Source organism: Nomascus leucogenys, unplaced genomic scaffold (genome assembly GCF_006542625.1).
Source record: "Nomascus leucogenys isolate Asia unplaced genomic scaffold, Asia_NLE_v1 000741F_108327_qpd_obj, whole genome shotgun sequence".
NCBI classification, from domain to species: domain Eukaryota; kingdom Metazoa; phylum Chordata; class Mammalia; order Primates; family Hylobatidae; genus Nomascus; species Nomascus leucogenys.
The window spans coordinates 16272-34457 of NW_022095814.1; the positions used below are offsets into that span (position 1 = coordinate 16272).

Genomic DNA, 18186 nt, shown 5'->3' on the forward strand with positions numbered 1-18186 from the left:
CACAGGAGGAACTGCCTGATTCATAAATGGGGATGCAGGCTTGGGTCTGGTTAACTGACACTCCCAGGGACACCCTGTGCTGGGGCATGGCATACCCCAAATTTCATGTTCACCAGGAACCGCTCAGTGTGACCTTATTTGGAAATGGGGTCTTTGCGGACATAATCGGTTTAAGATGAGGTCACTGGTGTAGGCCCCAATCCAGTGACCAATGTCCTACTTAGAGAAAGATCTGGACACAGATACAGGAAGAAGCCGTGTGGCCACGGAGGCAGAGACTGGAGTGATACAGCCACCATCAAGGAGCACCTGGAGCCCCCAGAGGGCAAGGAGAAGACAGAGTCCTCCCCCGACTGAGGAGAAGATGAAGGTCCTCCCCTGGCTGAGGAGAAGATGAAGAGTCCTCCCCTGGCTGAGGAGAAGATGAAGGTCCTCCCCTGGCTGAGGAGAAGATGAAGGTCCTCCCCTGGCTGAGGAGAAGATGAAGAGTCCTCCCCTGGCTGAGGAGAAGATGAAGGGTCCTCCCCTGGCTGAGGAGAAGATGAAGGTCCTCCCCTGGCTGAGGAGAAGATGAAGGTCCTCCCCTGGCTGAGGAGAAGATGAAGGTCCTCCCCTGGCTGAGGAGAAGATGAAGGTCCTCCCCTGGCTGAGGAGAAGATGAAGGTCCTCCCCTGGCTGAGGAGAAGATGAAGGTCCTCCCCTGGCTGAGGAGAAGATGAAGGTCCTCCCCTGGCTGAGGAGAAGATGAAGGTCCTCCCCTGGCTGAGGAGAAGATGAAGGTTCTCCCCTGGAGCCCTGGAGGGAGAGGCTCTGCCCACACCGTGACTTTGGATTGTGGCCTCAGGAAGTCAGAGAACGAGGTTGTTTCTTCTGGCAGCCGCATCCTTTGGGGACATGGGGGTCACCAACCTGGGTTCAGACCAGCTCCTGGGCGTCCAGAGACTTGCTCTGCTCTCCTGCACTGTGGGGAGGCTGGGGCCACAGGGCAGGACCTGCATTAACGGAAATGCAGCAGCAGGCGCTGAGGGACAGTCGCCGGGAGGAGCAAGCGCGTCTGCCGAGGCAGGGTGGCGCCCTGGGGTATGTCTAGCGAGGCCCTGAACAAGGGCCGTGGGCACCTGACCTGGCGAAAGATAGACTGGCTCCTGGCTGGTCGGATCCTGGTCTTTATTCTCTGGAACGGAAACAACCAGCGGCCTGAAAAGGCCCAAAGCTCATTCTTTAAAAATAAAATGAAAATTAAAAACGTATTATTTGGCTCCAAAACTTCTGTCATGAGAGTAACAACTCTGAATGCACCTTTTCACACATCCACGGTGCCCAACGGCCAGCGCTTCACCCAACCCCAGGCCAGATGCCGTGACTCCAAACGTCTTCAGAGAACAGTATCAAACGGCACACCAAGGCATTTTAAGACACAGGAATCTGTTTCCTATGGACATTTCTTTTTTACCAAAAAAATATAATAACTTAGTTTGCATTTTACAGCATTTCCAAGCGGCCAGGGCATCCTTGGCTGGAAGCTCATGGGGTTGAGTGTGGCGAGAACGTGCACAGCTTGGGTACCAGGGTCAGGCCTGGGCCCAGGGCACACGGCTTCCAGCGCGCGGCCCCCACCGCACGGCCCCACCAGGACTGCGGCGCCCACCGCAGCATGTGACTCATCAGGAGAGGGAAGGGCAGTGCCCGAAGCACCCCCAGGGTCAGTCCGTGCCAACCTCACAAGGGTTCAGTCCCCTCTCCTGGGCGTCCCTGTACATCCTCTGGAAGTCCTTGAAGCGTGGGGCACAGCCAAGCCGCGCCTCCCCAAAGTGCATGTGGCCGGTGAAGAGGAAGTCGCCATGCCCCGGCCGCACGCCACACTCCAGCAGCGTCCTGACGCGCCCCTGCCAGTGGCCGTCACCCTCGGGCGCCGGCTCGAAGACCCTGCTTTTCTGCCGATAGAGTCTGCTCACGCGCAGGTGGATGGCCGAGTCCTGCCGCTCAGGCTCGTGGGTAACTTCCTGGATGGAGCCTCGAACGGCTGTGCGTGGAAGGAGACGGAGACAGGGAGTGAGCAAGGGCAAGCACACAGCAAGACCACCGCACCTGCCCCTGCCCCCGCATCAATGGGCACTGGAACGGGCAGCTGACCCAGACTCTGCCATCTAGCGTGGAAATTCCCGCAGAAAAGTACAATGTAACAGCGGGAAGCTGCCAAGGGGTGTCCCAGACACTTAGACGTTGTCAGAGAACAGGTGCCCTTTCTACCAAGGGCCAGACCCGTAAGTGGGAAAACAGAACAGACACCATCGTGTGTATCAGATGTTTTCCAAGTCAGAACAGCTGATACACAGGGTGCAGTTCTGTGTCCTGATCAGACAGACCCGGTGCGGCTCACAGGAGAGGGTGGGCATGGGGACAGCCTTCGAGCCGCACTTGGAGACCCCTGCCCGGCCCCAATTCCATGCCAGGGGCCGGGAAAGCACTGAGAAGGGGCCTGTCCTTCAGCTTGGAGGTGGGCTGCAGAGCCGGGGCCCTGCAGGACATGGCTTCCATGGCACCACACGACGGGAGGCCAAACCTTTCCCACAGGGCGTCTGTGCAAATGCACAAAGGGGCTGCAGCCCTGGGACCCCAGAGCTCCACCTGCAGAGCTGCAGAGCCACCGGGGGCCTTAGGCCTGGAACAGCGTGAACTCTGGTGGGGGGCAGGGAGTGGCCAACGCCAAGGATGCTCTGGGCTGCTGATAAAATGCTGTTTACAAAGCACTTCAGCAAGAAGAGCTGCTGGGAAACAGTGGACTTCAAGAGTCCCCTCGAAGAGCAGTGACCTCATTTACAAAATGGGAAAATGCTTGACAGTCACCAAAACAACCCCCAGCTCCCTCCAAGTGTGGGCAGTGGAGTCCCTGTCCCCAGGGCTGCTGGAGGGCTGGGCCCAGGGCTTCCACAGCGTGTGCCCCTCCACGAGGGTCCACGCAGCACCGGAAGGCTGTCCTGGGCCCCGAAGAGGGACTCCTGGGCCCAAACAGCTCCACGTGGCAGGAACCAGGCGCACAGGAGGTAGAAGCTGCCGAGCAGATGCTCACCAAAGTCGCTGGTGCAGACGGCCAGGAGCACCTCGGTGTCACTGCAGGGACGGCACGGCGCTGGAGAAGAAAGGCAGAGTCAGGAAGCAGCCTGGACGGGGCAGGCTCTGGGACGCAGCCCACCACCGTCAAAGGATCCTCACACTCAGCAAAGCCAAGTCAGGGAGGGTGTCCACGTCAAGGCACCTTTGTGGCCGACGCCACTTCAAAGGTGAGTCGGCGGCACGTGCCAGAGGGGCCGGCAGAGCAGGAGACAGAAAACACAACCTCGGCCACGCCGGGGTCTCACCCAGGGGACCCCTCGGCCCCACCTGGACCAAAGGAACCTGCACCTCGGCCATGATGGGCACGTGCCCTGAGAGCAAGACCCTCAGTCCGGCCGTGTCCCAGGGCCTTCGTTGGGAGGGGTCTTTGTGCTCCTTCCCCACTTATCTCCTCAGTGCGGCTGAGCCGGACTCACTGAGAAATCGCTGTCATGCCTGTTGCAAATGCAAAGCCCACCCGGGGCTGAACCGAACCCACCAGACAAGAGTCACCCCCAACCCACCTCCACGGCCCACGGCGCCGGGACCACCCCACTTCCCAGAGTCACCCGCAACCCACCTCCACGGCCCATGGCACCGGGACCACCCCACTTCCCAGAGTCACCCCCAACCCACCTCCACGACCCACAGCGCCGGGACCACCCCACTTCCCAGAGTCACCCCCAACCCACCTCCACGACCCACGGCGCCGGGACCACCCCACTTCCCAGAGTCACCCCCAACCCACCTCCACGACCCACGGTGCCGGGACCACCCCACTTCCCAGAGTCACCCCCAACCCACCTCCATGGCCCACGGCGCCGGGACCACCCTCATTTTCCAGCCCCCTCAAAGGGCAGACACTCCCCACAGCTCTGCTGCCCACTTCCCCGGGCCGCGATGGCAGCGGCACCCGAAAGGAGGGTCACATCCCACGGGACCCCCCATGCGACTGGAAGGGCCAGTGAGGCGGAGATTCCAGGAAGGGGATCCCTAAGCAGGCAGCGATGCGTTCACCTGCCACCGGCGTGGGGCCTCACCCAACAGGGCAGTGAGTTCCAGTCAGGGCCATCGCCCCAGCCCCTTCCCCAGACGCCACCTGGCCGTGGGATGAGGTGCGTGCCCCAAATGGCTTTCAAGCCAAGCCCTGCTTACAGAACCCCTCTGAAGCCCCTAACCCTGCGGGGCCTGGCCTCCCCCAGAGAATGCAGGAAGCACGGAGGCTTCTCAGAATGAGCTCCCACACCGGCCAAACCAGGCTTTCCCAACAACCTTCTCCCCGGGGCCCAGCCCTCGCCCTGCCCTTCGCCCCAGTTTCTTAGACGGGCGGGCCGCTGTGAAACAGAAACCTCTGCACGCCCTGCGTTCCTACACTCAGGACGGACTTGGGAAACACAGTTTTATTTGCTCTTATTGCAGGTTTCAAGGCCTTGCCTCACCTGTTCTGAGCCTCTAGGTTTTGGCCCCAAGTCTCCTAACGCAATAGAAACTCTGAGATGTGAAATCTCAATGGCACTGGTTTCCCTGGTGCCATTTCACATCCTGAAGGCTCTGAAACGTCCCTGGCCAAGAGCTGGGACGACCTTGACTTGGGGTTCGCTGGCCCTGGAAGAAGCTAACGCCGTCTGCATCCCAGCCGGCTGCCCTTGCTGGGCTGCAGTGAGCTGAGCTGTTGCCTGCCTGATGAGTGCAGGCCCCAGCCGGCTGCTGGTGACTGGGGGCCCCAGGGGGACAGGGCAGCACACGTATCTGGCACCTTGGCCAAGGTGGGGACAGCTGCTCAGAGGCCTTCTGGGGTCAGGAACTTGCATGGACCCTCAGGGCCTGCACATGTGGTCAGCGGAGACCCTGGAGTCTACAGCGCACTGGGCAAGCACAGGTCTCTGTGGACCCCTCAGGGTGGAGGTAGGAGGGACCCAGAGACAAGGCCAGTACTTTCCGCCACGCAGGGGTGAGGGCGCCTCCCAGCCGGGCTCAGTGCCTGACTCACCAGCCCACCCACCCCCTCCTGCATTTGCTTCCATTAAGGTATCAGGAAAAAGAAGCTGCACAGCAAGCACAGCCTGCTGAGCGCCTTGAGGCCGGTCCAGCCTGGCACTGGGGGCGCCTTGAGGCCGGTCCAGCCTGGCACTGGGGGGCACCTGGAGGCCGGTCCAGCCTGGCACTGGGGGGCACCTCTGCCATCCCAGCAACCCTCCAGAATGGGAGCTTCTGGCCAAATCCCCTCCCTGCTGATTTGTACCGACTCACGCTGCAGCCCCCACCACTGGGGCCTCCTGACCCCAAGCTGGAAACTGCCCGGGGGGCTCTCCTGTGGGGGCCCCGGGGTGTGGCCCACCCTTGACGCTTAGTTCACCTATGTGGACCCCCCCATCCCACTCGCCGGCTGGGGGTCTGCAGACCATGCTGGGCCTGATGCAGGCACGTGCTGGACAGAGCCCAGCAGCACAGACCACCACTCACGTCCAGAAGTGACAGGGAGGGAGCACAGGGGGAACTCAAATTTCAGGCAGCACTTTTATCCTCCACACGTGAGACTGCACCCCGGCCAGCACCTGCCCAAGTGCCCACAGGGCCAGAGGTCCCAGCCCAGGGCGCCTCATGTGAGTGGGGGTGGCCTCGGCTGAGAGAGCTGGTCAACGACAGAAGCGTGGTGACCCCAACCCACTCGAGGGTCCCCTCACTGAGCAGCACCCTCCGGCTGGGCAGCCATGGCAGCTGGGGCTGCGCCAGGCGGTCCTGCAAAGGCAGGATGCAGGAGGTGCCCAGAGTCCATCCTCACAGTCAGCAGCACAGTCGGGGGTGTGTGTGTGGCGGGGGTGTGTGTGGGGGGGCAGGGGTGTGTGTGTGGGGCGGGGGTGTGTGTGTGGGGCGGGGGTGTGTGTGTGGGGCGGGGGAGGTGTGTGGGGGGCAGGGTGTGTGTGGGGTGGGGGGTGTGTGTGGGGCGGGGGGGGTGTATGTGGGGCAGGGGTGTGTGTGGGGTGGGGGGGTGTGTGTGGGGCGGGGGTGTGTGTGGGGTGGGGGGGTGTGTGGGGGGTGGGGGGTGTGTGTGGGGGGGCAGGGGTGTGTGTGGGGCGGGGGTGTGTGTGGGGTGGGGGGGTGTGTGTGGGGCGGGGGTGTGTGTGGGGGGGCAGGGGTGTGTGTGGGGCAGGGGTGTGTGTGGGGTGGGGGGGTGTGTGTGGGGTGGGGGGGTGTGTGTGGGGGGCAGGGGTGTGTGTGGGGGGCGGGGGGGGTGTGGGGGGGCAGTGTGTGTGGGGGGGGACGGGGGTGTGTGGGGGGTGGGGGTGTGTGTGTGGGGGGGGTGGGGGGTTGTGTGTGTGGGATGGGGGAGTGTGTGGGGGGCGGGGGGGTGTGTGGGGCGGGGGGGTGTGTATGGTTCCCACCCTGGGGCGGGCGGTGTGTGTGTGTGGCTCTCCCCCTAGGGCAGGGGAGCCCACAGGCCCAGCCACACGCGTCCCACCCTGGGGCCTGGGCGTATGAGCGTATCCAAGCCCTAGCACATGGCCCTCTGTGAGTCATGGCCCAGCGACCTCAGCGGACGGCTGAGGGGGAGGATGGAGACGCTGCCCTCACGCGCCCTGGGTACCCCGCCCTGGCTCACCCGGCTGACAGCAGGGGTGTGGGGCCGGGGGCGGTGAGTGCCTGCAGCCTCGCCTGCTAGAAGCCTCTGGAGATGACCCATCGACAGCTGAGCTCGTAACGAGCACCCTGGAGACCTCCCTGTTCTGATTCTGAGCTTTACAAAGCAGAAGTCACCTTCACGGAGATCGCAGGGTAGACTCCAGGAGACAATCTTGAGACAATTATTAACAGGAACCAGGCTCGTAAAGGCTGAGGGAGGCGCTGGTCACGGACACGTCGCATCTAGTTTCCAGGGCGGTGGGGAGGGTCGGCAAAGGGTTGGAATCCTGGTCCATCCTCTTTGGAGGGGGAGGGCTGGGGTGTGGACATCTCAGGCAGGTCACAAGCTCGCATGCACAGGGTGGGAGGGACCAGCAGGGTGGGTTTGGGGAAGCTGCTGTGGGGACTTCGATTGGACAGCAGGTGTGAGTGGAGAGGCAGGACCAGCTGGTTCCGAGGAGAGGCTGAGAATGACAGACGCCGACCGGTCCGGCAGGACTGCCCAGGTAAGGACAGCCAGAGGGACTCACACAGCTCCGATGGAAACCTCTGTGGCCACGATTACTGGGTCTCCCACACAGCTGGTGATGGGGGAGCGGGGGGACACGCTGCTTTCAGAGGAGCCAAGAACAGGGAGCAGTGGGTAGGGGTGGAGGGTGGGCTCCAGTGGGCTCCAGGACCCAAGGCTGAGCTCCCAAGGCTCCCCCCAAGGCCGCCATCGTCACCGTCGTGCTGCGGCCACACTCCAGGCTGCAGTACGTGGCTGGGGTGCCCCGGGGGTGTTGGCCCCACGGCCCCTGCCCTTCCCCCTGCCTCCCTCTGTCTCTCCCTCCCTCTTCCTGGTGAGGAAGCTGGCGGGGGCCACCCCCTTCCTCTCCACAAGCCCAGAGATGGTTAAAATGAAAATTACAGCGGCCGGAGAGAAGCCACCAAGCAGGAAACCAAAGACGGACGAGAGATGGGACGCCTTGGAAAAATCAGCCCCTCTCCTCTACTTCCAGGAAATAATGAGAATTATCTTCCACACTTTTCCACCCATCCCTCCCACCAATCAAGGACTTCTCCAAACTCTGAGGCTCCTGGAGGGGGCTCATCGGCAGGGGCTCTGCATCCGCCGAGCTGGTCATTCACCTACGGGCTCAGCCAGGGGCAGGATTTTAAAAGCGGGGGGCATTGAGGCCCCTGAGACGCTGCAGGACTCTGGTGTCCTGGAGAGCCAGGCACGGCACCATGTGCTCATGATCAGCATCAAGGCAGCATCCCCTCCCCTCCCACCGTCTGTGTCCACGATGCTGCTGCCCGGCCCTGGGCACCTGCTCACTGGGGCCTGCACTGGGGGGCCTTACGCAGGGCCTGCACCCCAAACCCCAAGCACAGATGTGGCCAAGCCAGGAGCACCTGGCACACGGCCCTGGGAGAAGCCGAAGAACAGACTGGAATCCAGGGACCGGCCTGGACTGCCTCGGGTCCATGTTCCCCAGAACCAGACAGCCCCCACCCACATTCCCCAAGCCACTGAGCGGTGCCCGTTTCCCGGATTCCCTGGCCTGGGAACAGCAGCCCCACACAGCCTCAGCCAGGTCTGCTGGGCACAGGTCTGGGCACGGCCGGAAGCTGCACCTGACCACTCTGCCACTCCCATCCTGCGGGGTTTCCTCAGCATCCAAGGAAGGCGTCCGTGTTGCCTGCAGAGGCGGCTGGTGCAGGGCTGAGAGGTCCCGCCCATAGCCAAATCCCAAGGTCCTGAGGCAGGTGCCCTCCCGCCTGGCCCCCGGTGTGTACCCCGGAGGAGCAGCCTGCCCTTGTGTTCTGGCCAACTCTTAGTAATCGGTGTGTCTCAGTTTACTCAAGGAAGCCGATTACACAGCATGAATGTGCCACGATCACACCTACGAGAACCACCAGAGCAACGGGTTTCCTCCTGGCTGGGCAGGGGACGGGGCTCACACACCCTCCCTTGTCCGGGGTTCCAGCCCATGGAGCCTCTGTCCTCCTAAGTCAGCACAAACTGGAACTTCTGACTCACAGACGAGCTGGTCCACCTCCCGGCAGGTCGCGCACGCCAGGCCAAAGGCACAGGCACACCTCAGGCTCAGCCTCCATCGGCTCTCGCAGCTGCAGCAAGTGCAGGAACGGGAGACAAGGGAAACCGTGGCACTGGCCGGAGAGTGCTGGGGAGCCGGCCTGGCCCAGGGGACGGCATCACGGCTGCCAGATGGCCGGCACCGACATTCCACATTATGTCCCCATTCCTGTGGCATTAAAGGCTTAGGGGCCCCCGTCCCCTGATGAAAGGCGAAAACCCTGGGGAAAGGAGATGCATCAGCCTCCTCGGATCCCTCCTGCCCCTCGACCCCATCAGGATAGGAGAGGCCTCTCGTGAGGGCCCTGGAGGTGCTCAGCCCAGGGAGGGGCCCTGCACCTGTGGTCCAGGTGGGGCAGGCACCTGTGCCCGTTCCCATAAGATGCCAGGTGTGGGTCCCAGCTCCAGGGGCCCCCGGTGAACCTCAGAGTCTGGGCCCCTGCCCTCAGTTCTGAGGATCCCTGCACGTCTGCTTCCTCGGATGAGCAGCCCACCACCCACAGGGCACTGGAGATCACCTCAGGCTCGGTTTAAGCAGATGCCACAGGGTCACCAAGTGTAAACAAGGAAACCCAGGCACCTGCCTCACAGGACACAGCGAAGTTCTGGGACCCTGAGCCAGCCTGACGTGTGCTGGGGCCACAGTACTGCACAGGACCCCACAGGCCCAGGAGGCACACGGAGGGTGAGCGAGGACCCACGGCCAAATGCCTGCTCTGGTCCCTCGTGGCCCAAGTCACTCCTCACGAGAGGCCACTGCCTCCCTGCGACCCCACAGGACCCCGAGGCAGCTCAGCCCCTACCCTCCCGTGCCTCTCCCAAACCCACCCTCTGCCCCAGCCTACACAGGGCTTGGAGGCCTCGGACCCCACCCCCAGAGGCAGGAGAGACAAAGTCTCTGTTCCCAAAGGTGAGCTCACAGGCTCTGTAAGGGTCGCCCCAGCTGACAACCAGAACCATTGATTTTCCCCTGGAAATGCAGAAATCGGGCCTGTGCCAGTGGGGACGTCCAGGTGTGTGTGGCAGGGACTGACTGCACTGCAGCCTCTTTAAGAATCTCACCCAGAAGCAGAACAAAGCTCAGGCCACAGAGCATGTGACCCGCAGCCCAACGTCTTCAAGACCAGTCATCACTTTAATCAGCAGAAAGAATGTTCGCAAGTTCCTAATATCTGGCCCGGCACCTTCTACCTCCGGTTAGAAAGCCTGAGCTTGGAGCTTGGATTTCTCCAGGTTGCATCTCACTGTGAGTTTTTCTCCAGGGCCCCCAGAGCAAGGCTGGTACCCCCTCCCCCAGGTCTCCCACCCACCGTAACTGTTGGTGACTGAGATAAAGGCCGCCGTGGTTAAAGTTTTATCCAGCGTGCAACCAACCACAGCACAGCTGAGTTGACATCAGCGTCCAGCCCTGCGGGTGCAGAGGCCCAGGGGGCAGTCAGAGCTCATGGGCCAGCTGGGACTCGGGGCAGTCAGGACTCCAGGCAGACGGTCCTACGCTCACTCTGTAAACGACCAGTCCACTTGGGAGAGACTTCAGAGAGAGACGAAAACTAATCTAGGCCAAGAACACAGAACACAAAAATGTGGACCCCCATTCAGGACAGAAGTCTACACCCGAGGCCGAGGTCACACGGCCCACAGGTGCCTCCCAGGACCTCATGCCTCCTGGTGTCTACCCACAGAATTTTCTACAGACCAACACAGCCCTCCACGAAGGACCTCTCCCCCAACCACAGGCATCCACGGATGCCACGTGACGCCTCCACTCCCTGCCGGCCACACAGGGAAGCTGTCTGCTTATCGTACCCACAAGACCCCTCTGGGATGGGGGTGGCCCCATGTTCTGGGCATCACAGCTCAGCACCGCTCCAGGCTGAGTCAGCCTCAGCTCCCACCCAGAAATGGACATTTCAGGGTCTTTAGCCGACACCAGAGACACCCAGCCAGTTCCCAGGGCAGTCTGAATGGTGAAAGTACCCGTTTCAAAGGCGCTACATGATCCGTAAGCACGGGGGTGCGTCCGACCCAGCACTGACCCGGCCGCCACAGGCGGACGCTCACCATGCTCCCCAGACACATCTCCCGGGAGAGAGGCTCCTCCGAGGCCCTGCCGCCCGGAACACTAACCCAGATGGGCCAGTCTTTTCAAAGATGGTTTTAGTTGGAAAGGCTGCATTTCCAAGATGGTTTAGTTTGGACGTCCCACACCCCCCTACACCATGTCACACCCCCTAGGAGGGCCCCTCTGCAGGTGCCAGTGCCCCCCACCCCCAGCCGCCTGTGGGGCTCTTCAGGCAAAACCGTTATGTCCAGAGCACAGACACAGGAGGGTTTTCACCAAGGCTGAGCAGACGAGGGGGCAGGAAGAAATCAGAGACACCTGCCAGATCGCCAGCCCCATGATGACAAGGCCCGCAGCCCCAGACAGAGGAGCCAGCCCACCGCCCCCGCCCCAGGCAGGACACTCACCAGACAGCTCGTGCAGGTCCGACGCCCTGTGCCTCCTAATCAGCTCGTACTGGAAGCCTGTGGTCCTCCGGCCGATATCCTGCTGCGGCGTGGCCTCCACGAACAGGCCACCCTGCTCCAGGCCAAAGCACTGCACCCGGCCGGGCCTGCCGTCCCCGTCGTCCCCGTCCGGTACCAGCAGTCTCAGTTCTCCAGTTTTTTCCAAATAAATATTGGCCCCCGAGGAGTCCCTGAAGGGCTTGATGCACACGGTCAGGTGCCGGGCAGGCGAGAAGGTGTTGGGCCGCAGGTTAACGATGAGCGCCCCTGTCGGGTACATCCACTCCACGGCGCCTGCCGCGCAGCGCAGATACACCTGTTCCACCTCCTTCCTGTGCGCCTCGTGCGTCAGCCCGCTGCAGAGGAGAGACACTGTCAAGCCAGGCCGGGAGCTGAGGCTCCTGCCCCCATCACACACCCTGCCCGCACCCACAGAGAATCAGTAAGGATGACACTCGCTCCAAATGATGGTGGCTCCTGGACCCGCCCACTGCCGGCCACAGGTGCCACGCGGACCCCTGCCCGTGAGGCAGGCCGGCGCCATCTCCGCCCTTCGGCACAGGGGCCCCACCCAGTTCCTCCCAGTGCACCTGCACCAAGAGCCACGGTGGGGCGGGGCCGAGTTCCCAGGAGTGCAGGCGGTGCTGGCCCCCAGGCCCTCCAGATGCCCTCCAACACTCAGAGTCTGCGCCTCTGCTGCCATAGCAACAAACACCAATCTCTGTGATGTCCCTGAATCAGGGTGGCTGGAGGTGCTGGAGCAGTGGGATGGATTCCTCCAGAATATCACGGAGTATCATGGGAACGCCAGCAGGCCGTGTACCAACCCTGGTTCCAGATGACCACGAGGGCTGGGATGCTAGAGGTAAAGCGATGGTGGGGCCCCACCGCGTGTGAAGGAGGAACCCTGGGATGCAACCTGCCCAGAGAGCAGCTTTTAAATTAATCCAGAGTGTTGGCAGTTTGGGGCACGGAGGTTGTAGATGAGTTTTGTCTTTAGAGCAGATTTAAATTAATCAGGAGTGTTGGCAGTTTGGGGGACGGAGGTTGTAGATGAGTTTTGTCTTTTAGAGCAGCTTTTAAATTAATCCAGAGTGTTGGCAGTTTGGGGGGACGGAGGTTGTAGATGAGTTTTGCCTTTTAGCACCTCATTAAGCATAGATGTTTGTACATTTCTCAAAGTAATTATTTAACTGTTTTCTGCAAGCCTGAAGCCCCTACACTGCCGACGGTACTTGTAAATATAAACTATCATTAAAGCAAGATTCACTACAAAAGTGAAGTGAACTTCCTCCATGGGGTGAGCACTCGGGTGGGGGACTAGCCTGTGAGTAGCAAGCGAAGTTTACCCTCATACATGCTAAATAGAAAAAAATGGGCCGGGCGCAGTGGCTCACGCTTGTAATCCCAGCACTTTGGGAGGCCGAGGCGGGCGAATCATGAGGTCAGGAGATCGAGACCACGGTGAAACCCCATCTCTACTAAAAATACAAAAAATTAGCCGGGCGTGGTGGCGGGCGCCTGTAGTCCCAGCTACTCGGAGAGGCTGAGGCAGGAGAATGGTGTGAACCCGGGAGGCGGAGCTTGCAGTGAGCCGAGATGGCGCCACTGCACTCCAGCCTGGGCGACAGAGCCAGACTCGGTCTCAAAAAAAAAAAAAAAAGAAAAAAATGAAGTGTGTGCTACACTCTTGGAGAGGCAGGTCCTGAGTAGAAACAGTTATATTTTCAAGAAACTAAAACATCAAAAACCTCACGCTTCTCCTTCTCAACACTTTAATGTAAATGCCAGCTCATGGCTAACAGTCACGTCATAACCACCAAGTGGGCCTGGAACTAACCCAGTGACTTCAACTAAGTGTTTTATTACATGAAACTGGGTTCTGAGCAGATCTCAGACAGGTTCACCCACATTCTTAGGATTTTTATGTGAAATAAGCAATGCTCTTTCCAGATCCCTGGCCTGAGCTAGTCACCAGAAACCCTTCCTGCAGCAGAGAAAATGCATAACATATGGTTTGCATTTACCGCTGGTGACTCACACTCTGGGCCCCTAAACCTCACTCTTCATAGGCTGCAGGCCACATCAGAGGGTGGTGTCGAGGGTGCACCCCCCTCGCCCTCTCCCCACCCCCACAAGGCCCCAGGTCATGAGTGGCCAGGCCGAGCCGGCTGCCAGGATCACACACCCAGAACAGACTCACAAATTACAGTCCATAAAAGCTCACACAAGCTCATCTAACACGCATGTGGGGAAGGGCATGATCATGGTGCTGTGTGGAAACTGGACTCAGTGGTGAGTGGCTGACACACTAGCTACAGCCAGCTCTCTCCTTATGCAGCCTCATCGTCATGTCCCTCCCTCCCGTCTCTGGCATGGAGGCCACTGTCCTCCTGCCTGTACTCGGGCACCGAGCCTCAACCCTCTCTCCACATACACCGTCCTGACGCGTCGCCTCCTTCTCGGGGGGTCCTGAAGGTCGAGGGAGTGGGCTCTGGTCACCTCTGACAGCACTGCCTTCATCTGAGCAGGTGAGGGGAACAGCCACAGCTCGGCTGGGGACAGGCAGCCAACCCACCTCTGCCCAGGAAGAGGCTGACTTGAGCCTGGAGGCCATCCTGGCCTAGCACATGCTACCCGCATCTGGTGGGCACATCTGGCTCCACCCACTCAGAAGACACTGGGCAAAAAGAGGAAGAGGACAAAATGAAGGTGGACACAGAAGAAAGAAGATACCCGGCGACCTCACCCTTCAACTAACGTCTTCTCAGCACACTCAGAGTGGTCTGCACCCAGCACAGGACCTGCTCCCCTCTCCTCTCACATTCTTCCGAAACATCCAGACCGACGGGAGTCCAACCAGACCCACTGACATGAGAATTTTCACATTAAAATCAGTAGCACATAATGCGTAAGACCCGTGTAGACAAAAAAAAAAAAAAAGTAAAACGATGCGTCCTTCAGCCTGGGACCCAGCACGTGGGATTTTAGCCTGGGCCCAGCACGTGGGACTTCAGCCTGGGACCCAGCACGTGGGACTTCAGCCTGGGCCCAGCACGTGGGACTTCAGCCTGGGACCCAGCACGTGGGACTTCAGCCTGGGACCCAGCACGTGGGACTTCAGCCTGGGCCCAGCACGTGGGACTTCAGCCTGGGACCCAGCACGTGGGACTTCAGCCTGGGACCCAGCAGACCTTGGCGCGAAGTCCAAGACTCGTGGTCTGTGCTGGTTCCTACCAGAAAATCGAGCGCCTCAAATCTCTCACCTCCAAATATCCAGCACCTCAGCAAACCTGAAAACAGAGTCTGTTTATGCAAAACTGCTGGCATTGCAAAAATGTGACACATCTTTAATGGTCATGGATGAGGGCATTTTGTGATTTTCACATGAGATGCAGGTGACACACAGTTCTGTTGTTGTGATAAAACTAAAGCGTGCAGACAAAATTGTGGTTCTGTTCAATGTTAGGAAACTGACAAGACTGATTTGATGTTGGATCAACAGACTGAACAGATGCATTTTTGAAAGTCAGCAAGGGTTACCACCCAGGTGGACATGCTTGTGGGGCACCTTCATGGAAAGGAGGGCAAATCCCAAGTGGATAAAGGGACTCACTGAAGGAGGGGCGCAGGTGCGCTGGAGGGCTGTTGAGGCACCAGCCCACACACCACAGCTCTGGGGCACCAGGACAAAATGCCCGGCTCCTATATGAAAGTCACGAAGAGCTTTGAACCTGCTGGCAGGTTAACTTTCCCCACCTTGCAGGAGAGACGAACCAGGTGTGACCGCACCTGCGATGCCCGGGCTGACAGCAAGTGGGAAAGTTCATGGTCCACATTTATGGCCACTGGCTGATAAAGACGGGGCGCTGGTCCTGCCTCCCCCCAGGGGAGAGAGGGTTCATCATCTCCTACTGAATTGCTTAGAAGAAACACCCAGAAACAGAGGCTGTCAATGCAGTGGCCAGTGTCACGAGGGGCAACTTTCCTTCTATCAGGGGATGAGAATCCACCCAGCACACCAGCGCTCGCTCCACCCTGTGCTGCTTCAGGACAGCTGGTAAAAAGTCACAAACACCGGAGGATAGCAGGCAGGCCAGCGCACTCCGGTTTCCACAGCGAGTCTCTGTCACTGATTCGTGACGTGTGTGGATCAACGGGGCAGTGATTACAACAAAAGAAAGTCTCACTTATGCCCCGGAAACACAGCCGGGCCCCGTGTCCCCTCCAGATTACACCTGCAGCTCCAGCAGCCTCCACAGCTGCCCTCTGCCAGGCTCTGCAGGTGTGTGTGGGGGGGTCCCCTCCGGGGAGTCTGAGGCCAGGAGGACGCTGGCAACGATGGCTAAGAGGGTCTCCAGGTAGACAGGAGGGTGCACAGGTCCCGCAAGGCAAAGCACGGCTGTCCCGCTGCTATCACCTGCCTGGAGGAGCCGCCCGCCCCTGGAGGTGGAGGGGTGGCCTCCCACCCACCCTTGGCTCCCTCCTGCGCCCTCCCTTCGGGCTCCAGGAGGCGCCCCCTCCTACGAGGCACACAGTCCCCTGACACCCTGAAAAGGGTGCCGGCTCCTTCTCGACAGACTCAGCCTGGGCGGCGGGGGCTGCGTTTCTGGTTTCGGTCTGCTGAAGCAGAACGCCCCAGGCCTCGGTTTAGGGGTGCACTGACCCGCCAGGCAGAGGCAGCCAGCCGGAGTTTAATCACTACGCGGGGGCAAGGGCGGCCCCAGAGGAGCTGTCAGCCTCGGAGGCTCCCAGCCAGCTCCGCTGGCGCCAGCGTTCCCGGCCGACCCTCCCCCAGACCTCCATCCGCCCGCGGCCCAACCTCAGCTCCCGGGTCCCCGCTCGGCCGGCGGGGAGGGCTTCTGCCGAGAAGGGAGGCGGCCGCTCCCGGGACAGCCGGGCACCGCCCACGGCTCTCAGGGGTGACTCTGCCTCCCGGCGCCACGCCCCTTCCCCCGGGGAGGCTCCGCTGGGGGCGCTGGGGGGTGACTGTGGCTTTGCAGGGACCGAGAACGGAGGCTGCGGCTCCGGGGAGACCCGCGCCTGCCCCGCGGACACCGGCCCCGCGGACACCGGCCCCGCACCGGCTCTGCCCCGACCTTCTTGGAAAACAGCTTCGCTCGAAATAACCGCGTGACTCGGCCCGCGGCGGGGGCGGCGGGGGCGGCGGGGGCGGCGGGGGCGGCGGGGCGGGGACCGGGCCGAGGGGAAGCGGGACCCAGGCCCAGGCCAGCCCGGCCACGGCTTTCCGGGAGGCGCGCGTCACTCGGGTCCCCGCGCATCTGCGAACTCCGGAACTGGCGACTCCGAGGCTCACGCAGGGCGGGTTCGGCCGCGGTGCCCTCGGCGCCCTGGGCTTCGCGTGGGAGCGGCGGCGGCTCCCGAGAGGCACTCGCGGTTGGCGCTGCTCTCGGCGGCCACACTTGAGTTTAAAAAAAAAAAAAAAAAAAAGTCCTCGGCTGCCACCGCGGGTGGGCGGGGGGGGGGGGTTGCCCAGCGCAGCGCGCGCCGCGGCCAAGGGCGGCCTGACCTTCACGGGGCAGGGGCGGGGGGCCCGGCCGGAGCCACACTCGGCCCGGCTCACAGGTGCCCGCCCGCGGTTCCCCGAGACAGAAGTGGCCCCTGCTGCGGTCCGCGCCCGTCCCCCGACACCGCCGCTCCCTCCCTCGGCCGTCCCTTCCCGCTCTGGCCCGGGGCGGCCTCGGGGCGCGCAACTCCCGGAGCCTGCAAGGAAGGGCCCGAGGACCGACCCCCGCCTGCCCCCGGGATGGGGTCGCGGGACCGGCGGCCCCCGAGGCTCCGACACGCGCGGAGCCGGGACCCACCCCGCCGCGCTGCAGGCGCGCCTCCCCCGGGCGTCCTCCGGGCCAGGAACCGGGACGCCGCGGGCTCTTTTGTTCTAGAACCGGGGGCGGGGGACAGCGGGCACCGGACTGGGCCTGGAGAGCGGCCCCCGGAACCCCTGCCCCGCGCCCGCCCCCGGCCGCGCCCCCGCACGCTCGGCCGGCCCAGGACGGGAGGGGACGCGAGGGGAGGGGGCCGGGCCGGGGTCGCGCCGCGCACACTCACCTCCCCTTCCAGCTGCACAGGTCGCTGGAGTACTGCGCGCCCGCGCCGCCCAGCAGCACGGCCAGGGGCAGGAGCAGCAGCAGGAGCGGCGGCGGGGGCGGGCCCGGGGCGGGGGGTCGCGGCCACGGCTGCCCCGCGCGCCCCCAGGCCGCCCGCGCCGCGCCCCGCATGCTCTGGCTCCGGCTCCGCCGCCCGGCCCCGCGTCCGCGACCCCCGGAGCAGACCCTGGAGCCGGCGAGCCGGGCGGGGGCGGGGCGGGCTTCGAATCCGGGTGGTCACGTCGCGCGCCCCCCGCGTCCTCCGCGCGGCCACCCGCCCATCCCGGCCCGCTGGAGCCGCTGGAGCCGCGCGCAGAGCTCCGCTCCCGCCGCCGCCGCCGCGCCTCTGAAGTTGGCGAGTCCGAGTCCGCCCGGCCGGGCTCAGCTGGGGGGTGGGGCCCACCCGCCGCCCCGCCCCGCCCCACCCCGCCCCCGTCCCGCCCCACGCCGGAAACTCCTCCCGGGGCGCCCGGCCGGACGCGCAGACACCGAGTCAGCAGCGAATCGGGGGCGCGGGCGCTACAGGAGGAGGGGGCCGCGCCGGGCCAAGAGCGGGGTCCGGAGGGAGGAGCCCGGCCTGGAAAGCGGAGTCCGGGGCGGGAGGGGGTGCAAGGCGGGGGCGGGGCGGAAAAACCCGAGACCCCCAAGTAGTGGCCGACGCGAGCCGCGGCCGCCCCCCGCAGACCCCCGCAAGGCGGTGCCGGGGCCCCATCCTGCGCCCCATGCTGCGCCCCATGCTGCGGGCAGCCCCGGCGCGGAGCGGTAAAGGAGGCT

General features: G+C 62.7%; 1 protein-coding gene across 1 annotated transcript; it reads right to left on the bottom strand.

The window, feature by feature from the left end:
* Positions 1-1150: 1150 nt before the first annotated feature.
* Positions 1151-17760, bottom strand: LOC100601837 (meteorin-like protein). The gene is made up of 4 exons (XM_030808571.1): positions 17375-17760; positions 11267-11661; positions 3071-3130; positions 1151-2023 (listed from the first exon to the last, which is right to left on the bottom strand). The coding sequence occupies exons 1-4, from the start codon at positions 17542-17544 to the stop codon at positions 1704-1706; spliced, it is 945 nt and encodes a 314-aa protein (XP_030664431.1). The 5' UTR covers positions 17545-17760; the 3' UTR covers positions 1151-1703.
* Positions 17761-18186: the final 426 nt, after the last annotated feature.

Excerpts from the sequence above, each read along its gene's own strand:
- LOC100601837 (XM_030808571.1), bottom strand. The coding sequence starts at position 17,544 with ATGCGGGGCGCGGCGCGGGCGGCCTGGGGGCGCGCGGGGCAGCCGTGG. Across the intron at positions 11,662-17,374 it reads CTGTGCAGCTGGAAGGGGAG|CGGGCTGACGCACGAGGCGC; the intron begins GTGAGTGTGCGC and ends TCTCCTCTGCAG. Across the intron at positions 3,131-11,266 it reads GGACCTGCACGAGCTGTCTG|CGCCGTGCCGTCCCTGCAGT; the intron begins GTGAGTGTCCTG and ends TTTCTTCTCCAG.